The 21,844-nt window shown below is 38.6% G+C and overlaps 1 protein-coding gene and 1 pseudogene across 1 annotated transcript in view; one reads left to right on the top strand and one right to left on the bottom strand.

Annotated features, from left to right (window-relative positions):
• Positions 1-21,844, bottom strand: part of Fgd6 (FYVE, RhoGEF and PH domain containing 6) — a 113,815-nt gene that overhangs the window by 25,876 nt on the left and 66,095 nt on the right. The window contains exons 7-11 of the mRNA XM_046419353.2: positions 19,486-19,642; positions 16,896-16,983; positions 3,665-3,715; positions 361-419; positions 209-280 (exon numbers count right to left, since the gene is read on the bottom strand). Coding sequence (XP_046275309.1) covers positions 209-280; positions 361-419; positions 3,665-3,715; positions 16,896-16,983; positions 19,486-19,642 — 427 coding nt within the window. The remainder of the gene's footprint in view (positions 1-208; positions 281-360; positions 420-3,664; positions 3,716-16,895; positions 16,984-19,485; positions 19,643-21,844) is intronic.
• LOC124075793 (U2 spliceosomal RNA) lies at positions 3,941-4,105 on the top strand (annotated as a pseudogene).

The following is a 21,844-nucleotide window of genomic DNA, read 5'->3' as shown; positions in this document are numbered from 1 at the left end:
TGGGGTCCCTTGCCTTTCTCCTAATTGAATTGGACTTCTTGTCAAGGTGACTTACATTATAAATGTTTTGAATGGATGGAGCAATCCATATTAGGTCAGCAAAGACTAACAATAATGAGTAATCTATTTTCATAACTAAAATAAAAATTAGCTACAGATGGTGCCTGAGTACGTGTTAAATTTGCAAAAGGTAGTCTATAACACTTACCCGTCCAGGCTGCACTATTTCATGGTGTCCATTTAAGCTGTACTGAATTTGCATAAGTTTCTGAAAGTTGTCCTAGAGAAAGACAACGTAGAGCACATGAAGGCCCAGGCTCCCAGGTTGAACAGTGTACTAGTCAATGATAAGATACTTACTCCTTGCTTCATGGTGTCGTTGGCATGGTTTGCTACCTCTATTACAACTGCAAGGGCATCTAAAATAGAAGGGGGCTTCTGGTTATTACCATTGACACACACAGTTTGCAACATTAAGCATTTCCAGATGACAGGGCAGTTATTTCATAGCAACCAAACTCTGGTGGAGCTGGGTTAACTGTGAGTAGGCGGAAACATAGACAATAAGGTTCAATCGGGATGTATCCAAGGAAAACAAGCAAAACATAATACCTGTGAACAAAAATGAGCCACAGAAAGACTCCAAAGAGACAGGTTTATCAATAACATAATTTCAGGGTTTCTTTGTGCTGGGATTTGTTGCCCTCTGGAAGTTTACAAGGGTTAGAATAGGATTTTACCAGGAAGCAAAGGACCACATCAATATAGACTGTCACAGGGAAGAGGGATCATGAGAGACAAGGATCCTGGCATAGGAAACAAGAACTATGAGAAATAATTATTTAAAAGGCTCAAGGGTTGGGGTATCTGGTCTGATTCCAAGAGGTGTGGGTTAGAAAGGAGAGAAATCTAAGATCTAATGTGCTTCCATGTGGCATTTCTGGAAGCACACTAGATCTTAGGAACGTACAAGCATCATTTTTTGAGCTAGCTTATTCAGCTTCATGGATCAATCTATGTTTTATACTTTACATTCTCCTCTTGCCTTCTGCAGTCTTTTGTAAAGTATTTTTTGAATACTCTGGTCTTGTCACCTTTGGAACTGGATATAAAGGATAAAGTCTGCCTTTTGTCTGCTTTTGGGAAGTACTTGTTTTCCATCCAAGGCAGCAGCACTCCCTAGGGACATGTGGACATGTGTAAAGACAACTTGTGGTCATCACAATGACCAGGAAGGTCACTGGCCTTTAGTGGGTAGAAGACAGGGATTCTAAACACCCTGCAGTACTCAGAAATCCACAGAAATAAGATTATCCTATATAATATGACAGTAGCATCACCAACTGAGAAAAAATGAACACATGATGAATAGTCATGCCCTTCAGAGGCTTTGTGGAAGTGATGATGTTTATCAATGATAAAAAAAATAAAAGACCAATTTTTTAAAAGGGGTTGAGATTTTTTGGTTTAATTACTGTAACTCATCAAGAGACTCTCTAAAAATAACCCTGAAACTTTCCATAGTCTTTAAACATATTATTGCGATTAGTTTGTGTGTGTGTGTGTGTGTGTGTGTGAGAGAGAGAGAGAGAGAGAGAGAGAGAGAGAGAGAGGGAGAGAGAAATGTTGGGGATCAAACCATGTCCTTGCTCAAGCTAGGACAGAGTTCTAGCTATGCTCCCAGCCCTTTCACTGTTATTAAAGATAAGCAGAGGGGCTGGGGTTGTGGCTCAGTGGTAGCCCGCTTGCCTAGCATGTGTGAGGCACTGGGTTCGATCCTCAGAACCACATAAAAAATAAACAAATAAAATAAAAGGTATTGTGTCCATTAAAAAAAAGATAAGCAGTATTTCCTTATATAGCAATCCCAACCATATATCAGAATTTATGCACCTGGCACGATCATCAGAGCACATATTCCATGTTACCCTATGTGTGTTCCCCGCTTTCTGGCCTGATGGGGCTCCCAGTGGGTAGAGCAGAGAAGCCTTGGGATGTAAGAAGTGCATGAATGATAAAACGGCTGTGACCTAGTCACCTGGTCTCCAAGCTCTGTCTTCTCCAGTCCATTCTGCAATTCTGCTTTCCCCACATCATCTCTACAAGAGGGCCTGGTGACTCTTCAGCTGGCTGTCAGCTTACCTCGCAAAGGTGTATTTTATCTCATCTCCCTCACCCTCAGGCAACCTAATCCGCAGCGGCCCACCACACTCTTCTGGTGGCCTGTAGGTATATAGTGCATCTTACTGTTCTCTGTTTATTCTAATTTATGCCTTTGTGAAAGTGTGTAATTTCCATTAAACAAGCTTCTTAATCTCTGGCCCTATATTTGTTTCATCCACAAAATGGAGCTAACGACTCACTTTATTTGAAGGCAGAAGCTCTGGGACATGGAACAGATGTCTCTTGAGGTTCCATTTGCCAAGATCTCTCTACTATTTTTGTTCTTTCTTTTTTTCCTGGTGCTAAGGATTGAACCCAGAGCCTACAGCCTGCCAAGTATGTGCTACCACTGAGCTAACCCCCAACCTCTGCCAACAATCGTTATCTTCACAGCACAAACTTTGTTCAGCAATGCTCACTCTTCTTCTTGCCCACCCTTTAGCTCCTCTCCAGATCTCTTCTTTCTAAGCAAATCTTCCTGCCTCTCCAACTATCACCTTTCTCCTTCTCTCAAATCATTCTGTACTTCTCAGGCATCCTCACCCTCAACCATCTGCTGGGCTGGGGACACAGCTCAGTGGTAGTGTTGCCCAGTATGCAGGAAGCCTGGGTTCAATCCTCAGCACTGGGAGGAAAAAAATAAAAGAAGGAAGAGGAGGAACAAAAGGAGGAGTGGAAAAAAGCCATTTGCTTTCACTTCTTTTCTTTGAGTACTAGGGATTGAACCTAGCAGCACTCTACCAAGGAGTTACATTCCCACACCTTTTAAAATTTTGAGACAGGGTCTCATTAACTAGCCCACATAGGCCTCCAACTTGCCATCCTCCTGTCTCAGTTTACCAAGTAGCTGGGATTACAGGCATGCACCATTGTGCCCAGCCCGTCTGCTTTATTCTTTATTTCATGGGGATTATAGACTTCTTCATCAATTAGATTATATGTTCACAGAATAGAAGAAGCAGGTCATACTGCTTTTCCTTTAAAAAGAAATGGAACTTTAAAAAATATATCATCATTAAAGAATCCCAAAATAACATGGTATTTTAGACTATCCTTGATTCATATAGCTTAGGCACTTCATGGATTCATAACCTTCAAGCTTAAAAGAACCCTGCAGATCTTCTCATTCAATCGCTATGTTTGAAAGATGAAGAAGTGGACATCTACAGAACTTGAAAAGGGGCACAGAGTGACTGAGCACATTCAGGAGTGTCCTGACCCCAGGCCATGCCAGGGCCATTCTCTCAGGAAGCTGGCTCTTGGTAGGGCTGCCTATGACCTCTAGAGACCCCTACAGTCTCTCTTGTCACTAGCCACATTTTACTACTTTACTTGGTTCTATTTTAATCTGTCCAAAAGATTTTTTTAAAAGCTTTAAGCCTTCTTATGAACCGAACAATTTTGTACAAGGGTTTTGCTATCAGTATATTTTTTACTTTCCTGGTCTAAATAAAACATGATACAGAAACGTTTGCAACATGGGACGGCAAAAGTTATTTACCTTGAGTGTCTCTGTAATCTCCAGAATCTTCTAAGAGATTCTTCAAATAATCTAGAAAAAAAAATATTATAGCTTTTAGCACAATGAAGCACTGAGCCTCCAAACACTTATCTTCTTATTCAGTATTTCACTTGGTTTTGTTATTCTCCAACTTGTGCTGACTTTCTAAAACATGGAAAAATAAAGCCTTGAAAATAAAATTGAAATCAGGACTTAGAATCAGAGCTGCACAAACCCTTAGAAGTCACTTTTATCGTTGTGAAGGAATCAGATGATATCGCTTCTCGGCCTTTTGGCTAAGATCAAGTGTAGGAATCAGATGATTGAGTAAAAGAACTCACTCAAATCACATGATCTCTTTGTTCCAGAGCCAGGACCAGAATCCAGGTCTCCTGGTGCCTGTTCAGTTGTTCTTTTGCCCCAACATACATCAAACACCTTAACCGCCAAATCTAGTAAAATATAAATATATATATATATATATATATATATATATATATATATATTATACATATATATACATATACATATGTATGTATATATGTGTGTGTGTATATATATATTTACGGTACTGGAGACTGAACCTATGAACCCTCTGCCACTGAGCTACATCCACAGCTCTTTCTACTTTTTATTTTAATAGGAACTTGCTAAGTTGCCTAAAATGGCCTTGAACTTATGCTTCTCTTACCTCCAGTTTCTGCTGGAATTATAGGCATGGGCCACTGCACCCAGTCAGATCTAGGACAAAATTCTAAGACAATTAATCTAAGCATCCTTCAATGCCCAGGGCACCAAAGGAACTCAATACATGTGCCTGAATCAGTGGTTTTCAAGTGGGGACACATTTACTCACCAAGGGACATCTGCTAATGTCTGGAGACATTTTTAGTTGTCACAATTAGGGCTAAGGGGGTGCTACTGGCAGCTGGTGGCTAGAGGCTATGGATGTTGCTAAACACCCTGTAATAAAGCCTAAGAACAAAGAATTATCTGGCCTAAATGTCAATATGCCTGAGGCTGAGAATCCTGGTCTATATGAAGATGGCTGACAAATAAACAGTATGGTATATAGTACTTCTGAAAAGACAGACGAAACCGAGGCAAACGGTTGTATGTAACAAATCTTCAACACCAACGAATGTCACAGGAATTCAAGGGAACACCTCCTTCTCTGCTGAGAAACACAGGATGGCTTCCCTGTATCTATCAAATCAGTGCAAATTCCTTTCCATGAAATTTACCATACCCCACTGCCTGGTTCCTTTCCATTCATCTGACCCTTTGTCCTTAACCACATAATGGGTTGTGCATAATTCCTTCAACACTTCTCATGTTTCCCTGCTCCATGCTCTTTGTCTCTAGGACTCCTTTCTTCTAAATCATTTTCATTGTCACTGTATATAATTCAAGTCATATTCTGTGTGTGTGTGTGTGTGTGGTGTATGTGTGTGTGTGTGTGTGGGGGGCTGGGGATTGAGTCCAGGGCTTCTGCATGCTAGCATGTGGTCTCCCACTGAGCTATACTCCTAGCCTTCAACTCAAATTTTTCAAGGATTATCTCAATTTTTTGTTCTCCTACAAAACTTTCCATTTGAAAGAACCATTTTCTCCCTGTGAATAGGATCTGACATGGCAGTTACTTGTTTTATGCCTTCTATCATTTTCTTTTTCACTGGATTCAAAGCTCCTTGAGGACAGGACCCACATCACCTTTATCTCTAAGAGTTTTGCACACAGGGGATAACAAATGCTTAATGAGTTAAATTTTTTTTTTTTTTTAAACTGGGAACTGAACCCAGGGCCTTGAACATGCTAAACAAGTGTTCTACCTCTGAGCTACACTCCAGTCCCCCAACATTTTATTTAAAGGCAGGATTGTGTCTTAGTTTAGGTAAAAGGCAATAAAGGCAGAAAACAATCTGAATGCCAGTAGGAGTCCAGAAAATAAAAGGAGGAAAGGCATGTTCAAAGACTGAATGCATTGCTATCAGACCCAATCTCTATTTAGCAACACTATGGAACAGATACAGTTTCATCCTGTTGATTCTGAAGTCATGCTCAAAGGCACAAAGGAAAACTTGGATGTCAGTGCCAGCTTTTTGAACGTAATAATGACCCACACACGCCCAACTGCTGAAACTTCCTAAGTCATTGAGACACTGATCCAAGAGCCTGTGTAAGTCTAGACATGCATATTACCAACACCCAGCACTGGCGGTGAGCTGTGATGAAACATTGTGTATAACCACACTGAGGTTCCCTGCACTGGGGCCTAGGTTCCATCCTGGCAGGAATCACTTCACTATTTACAACTTGAAGTAATCTCAACTCACAGGTTGAAGAGCATGCCTCTGATGGAAGAGCTTCTGAAAACCACAGAAATTAACAAAATACATTGATTATGCATTATACTTAGCTCTACTTAGAAATGAAAAAAAAAAAATAACCTTATTCTCATTCTGATTCCTTCTGTATATAAGCCATGTTTGGCAAATCCAACTGTTTAATAATCCTGTTGCTGGGAGTGATGTGGTTGAGACAAACTTACCTTTCTTGTTAGAGGTTCTCAATGCCTGAGTTATCTCATGAATCAAAAGTAATTTTCTTTAAGCTTTTAGTCAGTTGAAGTGTATGGAAAGGAAAGCAGGTTTGCTTAAATACCAGATACATGACAAATTTCAATTTTGTCTTCAAAACTGAAATATATTTGAGCAAACAGACATTTCTCTACACCAACGGCTCCCTAGAAGATATCCATATTAGGAAATCCTGACCTCAGAATCACTGTGCTGAGTGAGCCTGATAAGCTTTTGGGCTGCTTTTTGTTTTGCTTATAATTAAGTTCGACCACAGGCCTGTCAATCTGAACTTTTAAGAACCAAGTCTATATACACAAATTGGCTAAGCAGAAAACATGCCACAAAAGTGTTGCAACATCATGCTATCGTGGAAGTGATGGATTTAAGTCTGCGCTCTTTGCCAATTTTCGAAAACCTCTTAATGTTTTCCAAGATCCAATTTTCCAACTTATCCTTCCATGTATGCTTTTAGGGTTGTGTAGCCATATATCCTTCGGAGAACTTCTACCTTTTCAAGAAGACAGGAATATGATCCCCTTAAACAGTTATGAATCACCCAGTGCCTTAGATGCAGCATGATAAGTGTCTGACTGATCACCCTGAGTCAGATGGGAGGAGCACTGAAACCGCGAGCTGCCCCAGTGACTGCTATAACCAAGGTGGAACCCAGGAGAGGAGACTAGACAGACAGGCCTGCATTAGTCATGGGAATTATTTACCACCTACCACTTAGGACCAAGCTTCCTGGAGAAACTTTCATAATAACAATGGGGAGAACAGTCATTTCAGTTTGCCATGTGAGACTTGTAGTATCTTATGGCTTTCCCGCTCCTGCCCAAACAAACTAAGTGAGCACTGTTCAAAATTTCACTAATAAAAGTGCATCAGATGTCACTCACTTTTTTTGTTGTTGTTTCTTTAATCAAAGAAAAATGAAAATTGGTGCAGTGTATGGGCACCACAAAATGTATCCTCTGGCCACCAGGTGGCACTGTTGATTTATAAGTTAATTAACTCCTGATCAAAGCCTGTCAGTAGCACAAAAGTAACAGAAACACACCAAGTGCAATCTCCAGGGATATATGCAAGTTACCTTTTCACTCATGCAAGGCCAAGGATAAAAAGAGGAGGGCCTAGCAAATATAATACCTGGTTAAAGGTCTAACTTTTCTCTGTAAGTGTTCCTAGTAAGCCTTAGTACTCCTTGATTACCTCATCAGTCATTAGCCAACTGAAAAGAGAAACTATTCCGAAGCTCTACAGTTAACCTTTACTAAAAATTAGTCATCAGTGGGAAGCTGGGACTCTCTACATTGAACTCCCAGTCGGATTCCTAGACTGTGTGCTGAAAAAGTGTTGGTGGCAGAGCACAGAGGAAATGAGCATATGAGGGGGTAACATTCCAGAGACAAGTGTTTCGAATTTAAGGATATTTCTTGCTTTGTATTATTCAGATTTCTTCCTCCCTCCATAAATATTTAGTGAGCTCAGCAACACATACAGAATTACAGGATCCTGAGAAATCCTGGCTTGTAAAATAAAGTACAGACCATTTTAAAAACCCAAATAAACATTTAAGCATCAAGTTACAAGATTGACATCTTCAAGGCAGCTTGGTGAAGTAGTTGAGAGCCTTGAAAGGAAATCAGAAGATGGAAATTCTTACGCCCCTGGTCTAGTCATGTTGAGTCAAGGCTCAGTCCCTTAAAAATGCATTTTTATTCTTTTTTACTTATTTTTGGGGTGTTGGGGAACAAACCCAGGGCCTAACACATGCTAAGCAAGTGCTCTAACCACCGAGCTGCACCTCCAGCCTCCACAGCATTTTTGGATGTCAGTATCCCCATACATAAAAGAATCAGGCTGGCAGGTTGGAAAACTGTAATGTCTCTCATTCTAAAGCACTGTGAGGCATACTTTGTTTAATTCTAAAATGCATTAGGAGAAATTTGGAGAATCAAAAACAAAAGAGAAAACTTAAACCACAAATAACACCTCTCTAAAATAATGAGTACAATTTTCAACCATTTCCTTTTCTTATAAATGCTCAATTTGACATAGTAATATATAGAATTTTATACTCCACTTTTGCCCATGATGATCTTCCCTTACATCTGTTGTCCAGGCAATAATTATAAATACCATTCTTTTTTGCTCTTGAAAGTTAACAGGTTCAGATGATAAGTGGTAAGTAGTGTTTGTTTGTTGTAGTACTGGTTCTTGAACCCAGGGGCTCTCTACCACTAAGCTACATCCCCAGCCCAGGCCTGCCTAAGGGGTGGGGGGGAGTGGCCCTTTTGGATTCTCAGCCTCCAGGCTAATGGCTTGGAAAGCAAGCAGTACCTTTCTGTGAATAAGAAAAGGCCCCTTCATTTGGGCAGATTCACCCCTCAGCAGGGCACAAAATATGGCCACAAAGCACAGGCTGCACTCGGACCTCACTCAGGTACCCTGGGGCAGAGTACAGCCACACGAGGAAGCTTGTGTCTGTACTAGACTTTGATAACTGTAGTCTCAAAGTTGTACCCCCAGAGGACGCAGGAACCAAAATTGACTCCAGGCTCATCCTAGGTTACTTTTGCAGCAGATCTCACAACGGACAGAAGAATTTCTCCAGGCTAAGCATACCCAAAATGCCCTTAGATGATGAGTCAAACCCACAAGAAGTCTCTCATCAAAAGTAAAAATTATTTTGCCTTGGCTGAGACTATGTTTCTTAGTGTATACATTTTCCAATCATTAAGGCTGCCAGTTTATCAAGTGAGAATCGTTAAAGAGTACAGAAATGGCCTTGGCATAGTTAACCCACACTTAAAAAAGCTCTTATCCATATTTTTCCCCACCATCCTATCAACAAAGAGTAAATTTAGGTTTATAGCATATTTTGCTATCCAACAGCCCAGTGAAAAATAAAGAAAATATAAGCACAAAGTAAGTTCAAATTTAACTAAATTTCAGTGTTTTCTCCAGTTGGAACAGTTCCTGATGGGAGCCCATGATTCCGACAAAAACTGTGAGAGAAACTCTAGCAACAAATTCTGCTTGCTAAATCTTTGCCAAGACAAGTCCCAGCAACCGAGGCATTTGGCTACTTCCAGGGAATCTGGGTCAAATCTGTACTCAGAATTGGAATAAGAATGGTTTTGCAGTAAGGTCTATGGGGAGAAGTCAGGGTCTCAGCAATCTTGGATGGGCAGAAACAAGCACATGAATATGTAACTGAAATACAGATTTTTCTTTCCACAGTGAATGGTAGGCAGCCAACCTACATACCTATGACATATCACCATGGAAATCAAGGTATTTTAAATAACACCTCACAGTTGCAGCAGAAAACTCAAAATATTATTGATTCTTACCACTACCTTAAAAAGCATGTTAATTATTGGATCTGCCACCAGATCTTATTTCATGAAGTCCTAAAGAAGCACAGGTATTACTATGCCACACTTTTAAGATATTTTAGGGCAACAAATTAGAATAAATAAAAAAAATTTTTAAAAAAGCTAACAGGTAATAACTTCACATTTACTTTAGCTTTATTCAAATTCATTGTTTCTTTCATGCATTGTAGTGAATAAAATCTATTTAAAGGTCAGTTTGAATATATTTAAAAATTAATTTCCCCTTATTAAGTAAGAAAGCTGCATATTTAGCTTTTAGGTCAAATTAATTAAATGAACAGTATGATGTCATTAATTTTCACTAATAAGAATAAAAAAGAAAATTTCAGTTAAAAAAAAAAATATATATATATATATATATATATATATATATTTTTTTTTTTTTTAGGGCTGAGGGTATGCTTAGCATGCACAAGGCCCTGGGAGTTCTGTCCCCAGTCTAAATAAACAAACAAATAAATAAATAAATTTAATAACTGTTTTTCAGCACAATTAGTTTTCCTTTCAATCTTATGTAATTAATCCTATAACTTAAAAAGTTTTCTGAGAGGGACACAGGCTGTGTTAAGATTTCCAGCTAGATCCAAGCACAAAAAAAGTGAAGAATTCCTGTTCTACGAAGAAAGTGAGATTACACTGAAAAGCTCTAAGGTAACAGAACAGGTACAAAAGTGTGTTTACCTCTGATATCCTAAAGTCTTTCCACAGTATTAAAATACTTCACAGATATAAATTATTTAGTAACATCTTTTTCAAAACACATTGTTCAAAACCACAATTCAAAATGACTTGCAGCAGAGCAAGAGCTGAGCTAATTCACAGCAGCAGTTCTGAATGGTATCATCCTCCTATTTCACATGGACAGAACTGCCTTATATCAGGGCCTTTGGGCTCATCAGAAACTAAATTCCTTGGCTGTAGTCCAGGACAGCCTCACTTTCTATCAAGTTCTGCCCCTAGAGAAAGTGTTAAGAGTGACTTATATTAGCCCTGGATTTTTAAAACAAATACTTACTTAACAGAAGTTTTGTTTTTTAGTGTGTGTGTGTGTTGTTTTTTTTTTTTTTTTTTTTTAAGAGTAATCCACTAGTTTGAGTGCTTGAATCTGATTATAAGCCTGTTCACAGCTAAGTTTATAGCACCAGAATACTGTAACAGATGTGTTTAATAACCCAGGTTCTACCGACATGGGAAATCCTGGATTCCTAAAACCTAAGGGAATTAATACCATCCTAGACAAAAGGAAAACACTACAGGAAAAAGTAATATGATATATTGTTAAAGCAACTTTATTTAATATAAATATTTTGAACAAGATCAAAGAAACTACCTGATCCACACTGAATCAAAGTTCAAAGGATTGTTTCTCCCCTCTAAATATACAAGTGGAAAAGATTTTTCAGAGGAATTTTTAAATTATATTTTTCATTATATTTTCCCTTCTATGATCCTCACTGATTCAACTTGTTTCAGCACCAATGTAGTAATTTTCCACAAGTGAAAGGCTCTTTATTGAAAAAAAAAAATATATATATATTTACAACATATAACACCGGTAGAGGAAAAAAACTAAAAGTATCTATGATAGTCATCTCTGGATGGCAGAAGATGAAAAGGGACTTTGCTTTTTTTACATAACCTGTATATTTGCGTAGCATAAAATATTCATTCAAAGCAAAAAAAAAAAAAGTGACCCTTGCAAAAATAATAAATCACCAGAACATTCTCACTCAAAATAAGCAAATAGCTGTGACTGCTATTTGCACTTATTTTGCTTCTGACTTAAATGGCTTTACAATCTAGTTGAGAAGACCTAACACAAATTTGTAGAATAATTAAATCATTGAAAGATTCAGTCACATAACAAATGGTGAGAACAGGATTTTTAGGATTGAGGGGAAGAAGAGCTCAGTGGGAGCCTAAGCAGTTGGGTGAAGCCTCAGAGAGGAGGCTGTAAGCCCCACTGGGGCAGGAGCCACTGCTGAGCTGTCTGCCAGTGTCCAGCTCAGGGTGGCTCGTATTCATATTTGCTGAGTGAGTGGTGAATGAGAGAATGTGGCCTTGAAGGACATGTTTCAGGAGATTGTGAGAAACCTTCTGCAGTTAGAGCAAAGGAAAAAAAAAAAAGGTTTGGAATTCTGGGTTATAAACTACTACAGATAAGGACATTTTCAACTTTTATAGTTAACAGAATGAAAGTGTGTCCTAGGCAAAGGCCTTAAGCAATAATATGCTAAGTGACACAGGGTGTGATAAGATGTGGCCAGACCAGTATGGAAGGGATTGCTGCAAGTGCTATGTTGAGAAAGGCTGATCTGGATCATCACAAGGAAATGGAAAGAACAGGGATCAGAGGAGCAAGAAAACTTGTTGGTAGATCCTACTGGGAAGAAGAGGTGAGAGGGAAGGATTTCAGTCCTTTCCACAATCTCGTGCCTGGGAGACATGAAGAATGCTTTGACTCTTTAGTGTTTCTTCATGATCCAGCAAACATTCATTGGTGCTACTGCATGAGGGTTGTGAACCTCATAAGAAGGAGCAATTTTTTATTTCCCTGAGACTTTCTTTTTTTTTTTTTTTAAATATTTTTTTAGTTGTAGTTGGACACAATATCTTTATTTATTTTTATATGGTGCTAAGGATCGAACCCATTGCCTCACACATGCGAAGCAGGTGCTCTACCACTGAGCTATGGCCCCCAGTCCCTTCCCTGAGGCTTTCAATTGACTGAGTCCCCAACATGTGTCGTGATCTGTGCCAGACATAATGGGGGACAATAAAGACAATTCCTACCCTGCAGACACATGAGGGTAGGAAACAAGCATCAAAAGTAAATGAATGTGGCTCCTAGACAATGTTTGCTTTCCTCCTGATTGCTGCTTCTTGATCTCCATTCTTCCCAACCTAAAACAGGATCTGAACCCCAAACAGACTTAATCTAGCCCAATGCCCTGGCACAGAGTAACCAGTATGAAAGAAAATTTACAAGCTTTTAGGCTTAAATTAAGTAAATTACTCACTTTATTTTTCCTTAAATATTTCATTATATAACTGTACATATTCTCCTAGATCCCATATGTGCCTTAATTAATAATATTTAGGTGAACTTTGCAGGACATGTCACCTCTCCAGATGTGCTAGATCCTACTTGGAGTTGATTAAAAAAAAAATTCTACCAAGAATTCATTTTATTCATTCATTCAATTTTTGCTGTTGGAGGACTGAGCTTGTGAATGCAAGGCAAATGCCCCCCTACTGATAACTTAGTTGGAAGATTTTTACTACAATAAAGGAAGAGATAGGCTCAGTAGAATACCCTAGAGAACCTAAAATTGTCCAGGAAAAAAAAAAAATGATGCAAAAACAAAAGGATGGTTATTTGAACAAGAGCGAGGACTGCTGTTAGCAGGGGATTTCCACTTAATCTTTCTCTAAAGAATTCCAAAAGAAATCCTACTTTAACAGTCCTTTATCTATGCATTTCTCAATCTTCCCCTCCAAAGAAAGCAAACTGGGTACAAATCTCTACACTCCAAGGCAGGCACAGGAACCATCCCCCATTCTGCCTAAAATATGTGATAAATTAACATTACTACAAGGAGTTGCCTCAAATAAATTCTCATTCTTCCTTTCTGCTCCTATACATCTTATGCATCTGGAATACCTTTAAATTCCGAAACATAAATCAAAGTACTTATTTTAACAAGGCTATTTTGCAGGATTAAATCAATTGAGTTGTTTATCCAATGGGGACACATTTAATTAACATACTTAAAGAGATGTAAACTTAAGACTTAAAGTCTAAACATAAGTGTATAGACAGGGTCATGTTGGCAGTAGCAGTAGAAAAACATCTTACAAAATAGGGAACAATCAGATCATAACAATCAATAAATGGGCCAAGGAACTGAACAGACACTTCTCACAAGATGATAAACAATCAATCAACAAATACATGAAAAAATGTCCAACATCTTTACCAATTAGATAAATGCAAATGAAAACTACATTAAGATTTCATCTCGATCTAGTCAGAATGGAAGCTATTAAGAATACAAACAACAATAAGTCTTGGCGAGGATGTGGGGGAAAAGGCACACTCATACATTGCAGGTGGGACTGCAAATTTGTGCAGCCAATCTAGAAAGCAGTATGGAGATTCCTTGGAAAACTTGGAATTACACCACCATTTGACCCAGCTATCCCACTCCTTGGTTTATACTCAAAGGACTTAAAAACAGCATACTACAAGTGATGCAGCCACATCAATGTTTATAACAGCACAATGCACAATAGCTAAATTATGGGACCAACCTAGATGCCCTTTTATAGATGAATGGACAAAGAAACTGTGGTATATATATACAATGGAATATTATTCAGCATTAAAAGAGAAAAAAATCATGATATTTGCAGGGAAATGGATCGAGTTGGAGAATATCATGCTAAGTGAAGTTAGCCAATCCCAAAAAACCCAAGACCAAATATTTTCTCTGATATGTGGATGCTGATCCATAATGGGGGTGGGGGATGAGAGAACATGGGAGGAATGGAGGAACTTTAGATAGGGCAAAGAGGAGGGAGAAGAAGAGAGGATGGGCATGGGGGTAGGAAAGAGGGTAGAATGAGATGGACATCATTACCCTAGGAACATGTATGAAGACACGAATGGTGTGACTCTACTTTGTGTATAATCAGAGACATGAAAAATTGAGTTCTATATATGTTCTATGAATTGAAATGTATTCTGCTGTCATGTATAACAAATTAGAATAAATAAATAAATTTAAAATTTCCCGGATAGCTTTCTGGAATCTAACACTGATCTAGTTTTTTTAGGAGAAGGGGCGTGGGTGTCACTATATTACAGATAAAAGATATAGTCCCTGACCTCAAGAGTTTATAAGCAAATTAAGGAAGTCATTATTTCAAGTGGCATAAATATTAGCAAATTTACAAAGTATCACATGAATATCTGGTAAGTCACATGGTACTGATACTAAAGGGTCACAGAAATGGGGGAAATTGGAGATGGCTTCAAAGATAATGGAGGACTTCAGCTCAGGCTTGGAGGAAGGGAACAGTTTGAATTCATGGAAAGAAAAGACACTGGAAAAATAATTCAGCATATTTTTTTTTAGTTCTAACTTTGTGACCTCAAACAAGCCATGCATCATCTTTGCCCCTCAACCATCTGCTGTTACTGAGGGCTTGCTATATATAAGGTATTATGCATCACTTGAATAATGGGTAAGATTTTCCACTTTAAAAAACAAGGGAAACTGGTTTAAGATTAAACAGAGGCAAATCAAAACTAAAAATATCTAAGTTCACATGATGTAGGTATTATAAAACAAATGAAATCTGTTTTCTTAAAAAGAATTTTTAAAACTGGCTTCTACCATTTCACCATTGCACAAAAATAAACTCAGCATGCAACCTAAATTAACCACAGGTAGCTTTTTTACTATTCAGATCAACCATAGAGTGGGGAAAATTTGTTTTTCCCATTATATTTTCAAAATCATGATGCTTCTTTCTCACATTTGAAACCACAGTTGTCTTTTGCCCCTAAAAACAGTACTCATTCGACAGCTGTGGAAATAGCCTGTGCTATTTAATAGCTAGTTTATGACAGGGCATTGGATTTATCTAGCAAAAACACAACATGTGTATCAGTACTTCCTTTTGCCCTGTGTATTGAAAATCTTTGCCAAAAGTGAAAGAAAGTACAGATGGGCAGGATATCCTTCAATTATTTGGTTTGCTTTATGTCATTCCAGAAAGAAATCTAGTGACCAATTCACAGTTAGACATTAAAATTAAATATTTGACATGCCTTGGGTAGCAGGTCCTGGGGCTAAAAGGCTTGCCTTTCTCATCTGCAGTCTATCTGTCACTAGCAAGCTTGGAAGGCCTAAAACCTTTGTGTAAAGGGAAATGAGGATATCCTGGTTTTCCAGGATTCACGTACTACCTCCTCTATAGCTCTTTTTAAGATAAAGTGATTAAGGAGAAAAACATGCACATCATTTCCTAAAGACACTAACTGGAGCCAAGTACCTCAAAAATCTGTTTACATAAAATTACAAAAATTAACTAGAAAGTTAAGGTGGCATTTCAATGTTCTTGTCCACTTTGAAACAATGCTCAATGCAAATGTATATGTATATTAAGCCACTGTACATGCAATACATTTCAGCAAATATTCCAGGGCACCTAGTAGTATGTGTTGTATATTGTGTTTAGTATGGAGACTATGTCCATTAGTTTTTTTTTTTTAATTTTTATTCTAATTTGTTATATATGAGAGCAGAATGCATTAAAATTCATATTACATATATAGAGTGCAATTTTCCATATTTCTGCTTATATACAAAGTATAGTCACACCATTTGTCTCTTCATATATGTACTTAGGGTAATGATGTCCATCTCATTTCACCATTTTTTTTTTTACCCCCTTGTCCCTTCCCTCCCCATCCCTCCCCTTTGCCCTATCTAGTCCATTAGCTTTTTTGTGGAGCCAAACCACTTAATCTCTAAAAGCCTCGTTATGGTTTGGATATGGGGTGACCTCCCAAAAGCTCCTGCAGGAATATGTTAATGTAGGAATATTCAAAGTAAAATGATCAGATATGAAAACTATAACCTAGTCAGTCCATCCTAGTTTGAATGGACTGACCGGGTGGTAACTGAGGCAGGTGGGGCATGGCTAGAGGAGTGGGTCAGTGGGGATATGCCCTGAGGGGGTTATCTTCCCTCTTTCCCTTTCTCTCTCTGCTTCTTGAACAGAGTAGCTTCCCTCCAACACGCCCTTCTGCCATGATGGTCTGCCTTACCGTGGGCTCAGAGTAATGGAGCTGGCCCACCATGGACTGAACCTCTGAAATTAACAAAAATGAACTTTTCCTCCTGTAAGTGGCCCTTCTTAGGTATCTTCTTGGGATTAATAATATTAATCATGAATGATTCAAGGTTGTTGTGGGGTTGGGATGGTGAAAGATGATCACAGCAAAAGGAGTTACATGTATGAATGCCCAGAGGTAAGAGTGCTCAGGAAAAAACAAAGATCTAAAAGTAGGCCATTTCAGGGGAATGTATGTGTGAAATATATAAACATACCATAAATTCATGCATTAAGCAGAGTGGCTACTGGAAATCATAGAAAAAGACATTCTGAGGAAAGGCAGAGCTTCGTCAGGGCAATGGGGTTGGGTGGCTGGTGAAGCATGGAGAAGCCCACCTGTCAGCAGCAGCCTGTACTGAGGGATCCTCTGAACTGGCTTGAGCAGGTAGTGCTTGAGGGCCAGATTAGCACAACGCGGGCTCATCTGAAAGGAAGAGACATCCAGAGTAAACACCATGTGGTCCAAGAAGCAAGAGACGCAAGTTCAAGAGCTCAGGAAGCCAAACTTGAAACAGCCAGCAACTGTGAAGGGGACTCAGAGATGCTCCCTTTCATGGTGAGGGACAGCTATTCACACTGTTCACAGCTATCATACTGCAAGGGAAGCCATAGCCAGACTCACCACCTAGGCCCACCTCTCCTGAAGGAGATCTCTGAAATGCCTGCTCCCAGGGAACACTTATTCTTGGCTCTCTCACAGAACATGATGGCTACAGTCTGCGTTCCCTACTCAGGAGTTCCCACACAGATGGAAATTTGCCAATGTAGTTCTAACTACAAACCCCAAAGGACTAAGAAGGAAATGCTCAGCCCCCCAAATAAGGTGGCAGAAATAAAACCTCTGGGAATTGGACTCATATGATAATCAGAGCCTTGGGGTCAATATGCTCATAACAACAACAGAGTGGTGGTAGGGAGACGCATAGAAACTAAAGATAACTCCAAGAGCAGACTTGGTAAGCATGCTTTCTCTTACAAGGCTGAGGATGCAAAAACCTTTTTCAGCTGGGCATATAGCTCAGTTGGTAGGGTGCTTGCCTCACGTGCACAAGGCCCTAAGTTCCATCCCCACCACCACCACCAAAAAAAAAAAAAAAAAAAGCCAGCCTCAGCAAAAAGAAAGGTTCTAGTCTCTAAATAAAACACAAAAACCTTTTTCAGATGAATGACCCTATAAGAATCAGTTGCCAAATAAAAGTATATGTAGGATCCAGGTGTGGTACACTTGTCTGTAATCCCAGTGATTTGGGAGGCTGATGCAGGAGAATCACAGGTTCAAGGCCAGCCTCAACAAATTTACAAGGTCCTAAGCAACTAACAGAGTGAGACTCTGTTTTCAAAAGAAAAAAATTTTAAAAGGGCTGGGGATGTGACTTGGAGGTAATCCCCACTACTCAATCCCCACTACAAAAAAAATAAGTACATATAGGAACTTTGATGGTGCTGGGGATCAAACATAGGGCCTTACACATACTAAGTATATACTCTACCACTAAGCCACATCCCAAACCTGGGACCACATTCTGAATTGACCTTAAAGCATCTAATTCTGCCTTCAAAGCTCTTTTCCTCAGTATGTATAACAGACATACTGAAGCTCACCCATTCTCCAATCTAAGAGTTTACTTGGAGGTGGTATCAAAATGGCCAAGTAAAAACAATTCTGCATTCATTTTATTTGTACAGGGGCACACTACCACTGAGTTAACCCGTGCCTTTTTAAATTTTGTATTTTGAGTCAGGATCTTGCTCAATTGCCAAGGATAGCCTCAAACTTGCAATCTTCTAGCCTCAGCCTCCAGAGTGGCTGGGAAAACAGACATGTGTTACAGCACCCAGCTTACACTTTTTTTTTTTTTTTTTTGTAGCATAAAGACACCACAGGAGAGGAAAAGAAGAAAAATGGACTGCAAGTGATTTTAAGTCAAATTATTTGTCTATTGCACAAGTAAGAAATAAGTAATGTTGTTATATTTTTGAAGTATAGCTGGAATTCACTTACTCTTTTAGTTTTGAAACAAAGAAATAAATACAAAATATAGTAATCCAATCAGTAGAGTAGACTTACGTTACTTTAAAAACCAAGTGTCATTTTATCCCTTAAAGCTTTGAATCAAAACAAGAAGTTTTAGATGACATATGCAATAGGCAGATGCTTAATTTTTCTTAACTTTGACATTGAAACTGCTATTTATTTATCTAAAGGCAAATGTAAATTCTATTTCCCTCTCACAGGTACAGGTTGTTGGGCAAATAAAAAGTTAAAAATAAAAAATGCTTCCTAGAGAAGTCAGATTCACTGAGACAGAAAGCAGAGGGTGTGTGAGGGCTAGAGGAGAGAAAGGTAAGAGTCAATGTTTAATGGGTACAGGGTCTCAGTACTATAAGATAGAAAGCATTCTAGAGGTATGGTTGCAAAATGATGTCCATAACCCTCTCAAACTGCACACTTAAACATAAAAAACACCAGTGTGGTGGTGCACACATGTGATCCCAGCAACTCCAGAGGCTGAGGCAGGAGGATCATAACTCAGGGAGAATCTGTCTCAAAATAAAACATTTTTAAAAAGGGCTAGTGATGTAGCTCAGGGTGGAGCACCCCTGGGTTCAACCCCCGCTATTAAAAAAAAAGAAGCTAAGATGGTAAATTTATGTTTTGTATTTTACCAAAATTTTATAAAAGTCCTATCAAAATACTGCTTTCCAAGGGAAAATAGTTCAAAGGGCAATAACAGATTTTCAGAATTAAATCCTGTACACTGAGTTTTCACTATTTGATTTGACTAATTCCTTCTTTGATTTAGAAGGTGTTCTATTTTAACACATTTTTGGTTGCAAGCTTCATTTTCAATGACCTTAAATTATTATTAAAGCTCTAAAAAAAAATAAGGAAAAGGAAACGTTCAACACTAGATGGTACAAATACCTCAAATTCTCTAACAACAGCAGCAAAGCCTGGGTTTTTCTTGCATTGCTCATCCAGCAAAGCTATATTCTTATCAAATTCTTTGATATATGTAGAATACATTTTTAGATATGGCCCCTTCTTTACAAAGATATCAGCAATTCTTTGTTGTTCGGTCCTATGGATAGAGAGAGAAACAAAAATATAAAAGGAGCGTTGTTAATGTATCCAAAACACATCCAGTCAGAAGCAGACCTGTGCATGGAAGCCACCGGCTATCTCCCTCTTATCCCCAACCTACTCTTCTCAAGTTCCCCTTCCGCCATCACATCTTGCCTGAACTCTGCCAGCTGACTGGTCTCCCTACTTCCATCCTTGTCCCCTATAGCCCATTCTTGAGTGCAACCTGAGAGTCTAAGAAATGTACATATCTTGTGCCCTTGAATGGTCCTCTATCACACTTAGGATAACAAACTCCTTTTTACTTTATTTATTTATTTATTTTCCCCTTCTTTGCAGTGCTAGGAATTTGGGGCACGCTAGGTAAGTGCTCTACTACGGAGTGCACCCTGATACCTAAAAATAAACTCCTTACCTTGGGGTGTAAAGCCCTCCAGGGACTGCTGCTGCCCACCTTTTGACCCAGGCCACCCTTCTCTCCCCTCTCCCACTACTCTCTAACACAATGGCCTTCTTAATACTCTTTGAATGTACCAGAGTTCATTCCCACTTCAGGCTTTCACTGTGGACACCCAGGCCTGGACATACGGAACATGGCTGGCTCCTCCTTTACACTGTGATGTCAGTTTACACACTCCTCCTTCTGAGAGGGCCTTTCTTGGCCACCCAATCCTCATACACTACTCCAGCATTGTATTCATCCCTGCAGATCAGAAACTGCTTCTGATATTTGCCTTGTCTATTTTCTGGTCCTTCCCCTCTAAAATGCCTGGAAGCAAGTGCCTTGATGTTTTGTTTTTTTCTGATGCTAGGGATGGAACCCAGGACAAGTGTTCTACCACTAAGCTACAGGCCTAGCCCCATCCTGTCTATTCTGTGAACTATGATATGCTCTGCATACTAAAAGCACAGACTAGAACACAATATATATATAAACTCTTGTTGAATGTAAAATGAAATATTTCATTAACTGTTATTAAGAGTCAATGGGGGGGCTGAGGTCATAGCACAGTGATAGAGTACTTGCTTAGCATGTGTGAGGCATGGGTTCGATTCTTAGCACCATATATAAATAATAAATAAATAAAGGTCCATTGACAACCAAAAAATATATTTAAAAAATAAAGTCAATGGGAAAGTTAGGTGCAGTGGCACACACCTGTAATCCCAGTGACTTGGGAGTCTGAGGCAGAAAGATCAAAAGTTCAAAGCCAGCCTCAACAACTGGCCCTAAGCAACTTAGTGAGATCCTGTTTCAAAATTTAAAATGTAAGGGTGGGGGTGGGGTGAGGGTGTGTGGCTCAGTGGTAAATTTCCTCTGGGTTAAATTCCCAGTACCCCCTCATAAAAAAATGTCAATGGAAAAATGTTATGTCAGAAACTTTGAAAAATAAAGAAAATGCTCCCAACCAGGTACTGGGGATTGAAACTTGAACATGTTCTACCACTGAGCTACATCGCAAGCCCCATAAAATATGTCAATTCAAAGACTTCTTAGAAGAAAAATATTTTATTAGAAAATATCTTTTTTTTAAAGATGTTGATAAATCTTTATTTTATTCATTTATTTATCTGTGGTGCTAAGAATTGAACCCAGTGCCTCGCACCTGTTAGGCAAACTCTCTACCACTGAGCCACAACCCCAGCCCCAGTAGAATATATCTTAACCAAGGATTTGAAGAATTTTATATTAGCATAAGGGAAGCTTTTTCCATATTTGTAGTTTTCATTATCCTGGTTTTTAGGAATGCTTAATATTTTCATACAGAACATCTATGGATCTAAATTTGAGGTAACTTTTAGTAAAAGCAAAAAATAAACAAAAAGAAGCAAAAATATATTTAAATCCCCAAACACTTGTAGAAATATGCATATCTTTTAAAGACAATTCATATTTTTAAGATATTTTTATAAGGAAAAAATAAAGCATGTATAAGAATGTTTTTTTAATTATACTTTATTTCTATTATGACTTTTAAAAACTACTTTTAGTCATCTCTCAGTCCTTAATTGTGTGTTATTTTATACTCACGCTATAAATAAGTATTAATTGCTTTTCTAATATGGTTCCCAACATGTAGAGGTACAACATTTCTAACATAGGCAAAGGTATTTTTCTGGATTGGGAAACTTTATCAAGAAACTAAGTGATGCTATTCTTTTTTTTTTTTTTTTGTGGTATTGGAGATAGAACCAAGGG

Source organism: Marmota monax, unplaced genomic scaffold (assembly GCF_021218885.2).
Source record: "Marmota monax isolate L192 unplaced genomic scaffold, Marmota_monax_Labrador192_F-V1.1 WCK01_AAM20220418_F8-fsc00036, whole genome shotgun sequence".
Taxonomy (NCBI): Eukaryota; Metazoa; Chordata; class Mammalia; order Rodentia; family Sciuridae; genus Marmota; species Marmota monax.
The sequence above is the reverse complement of the archived record's forward strand: the minus strand, read 5'-3'. Positions and strand labels throughout refer to the sequence as shown.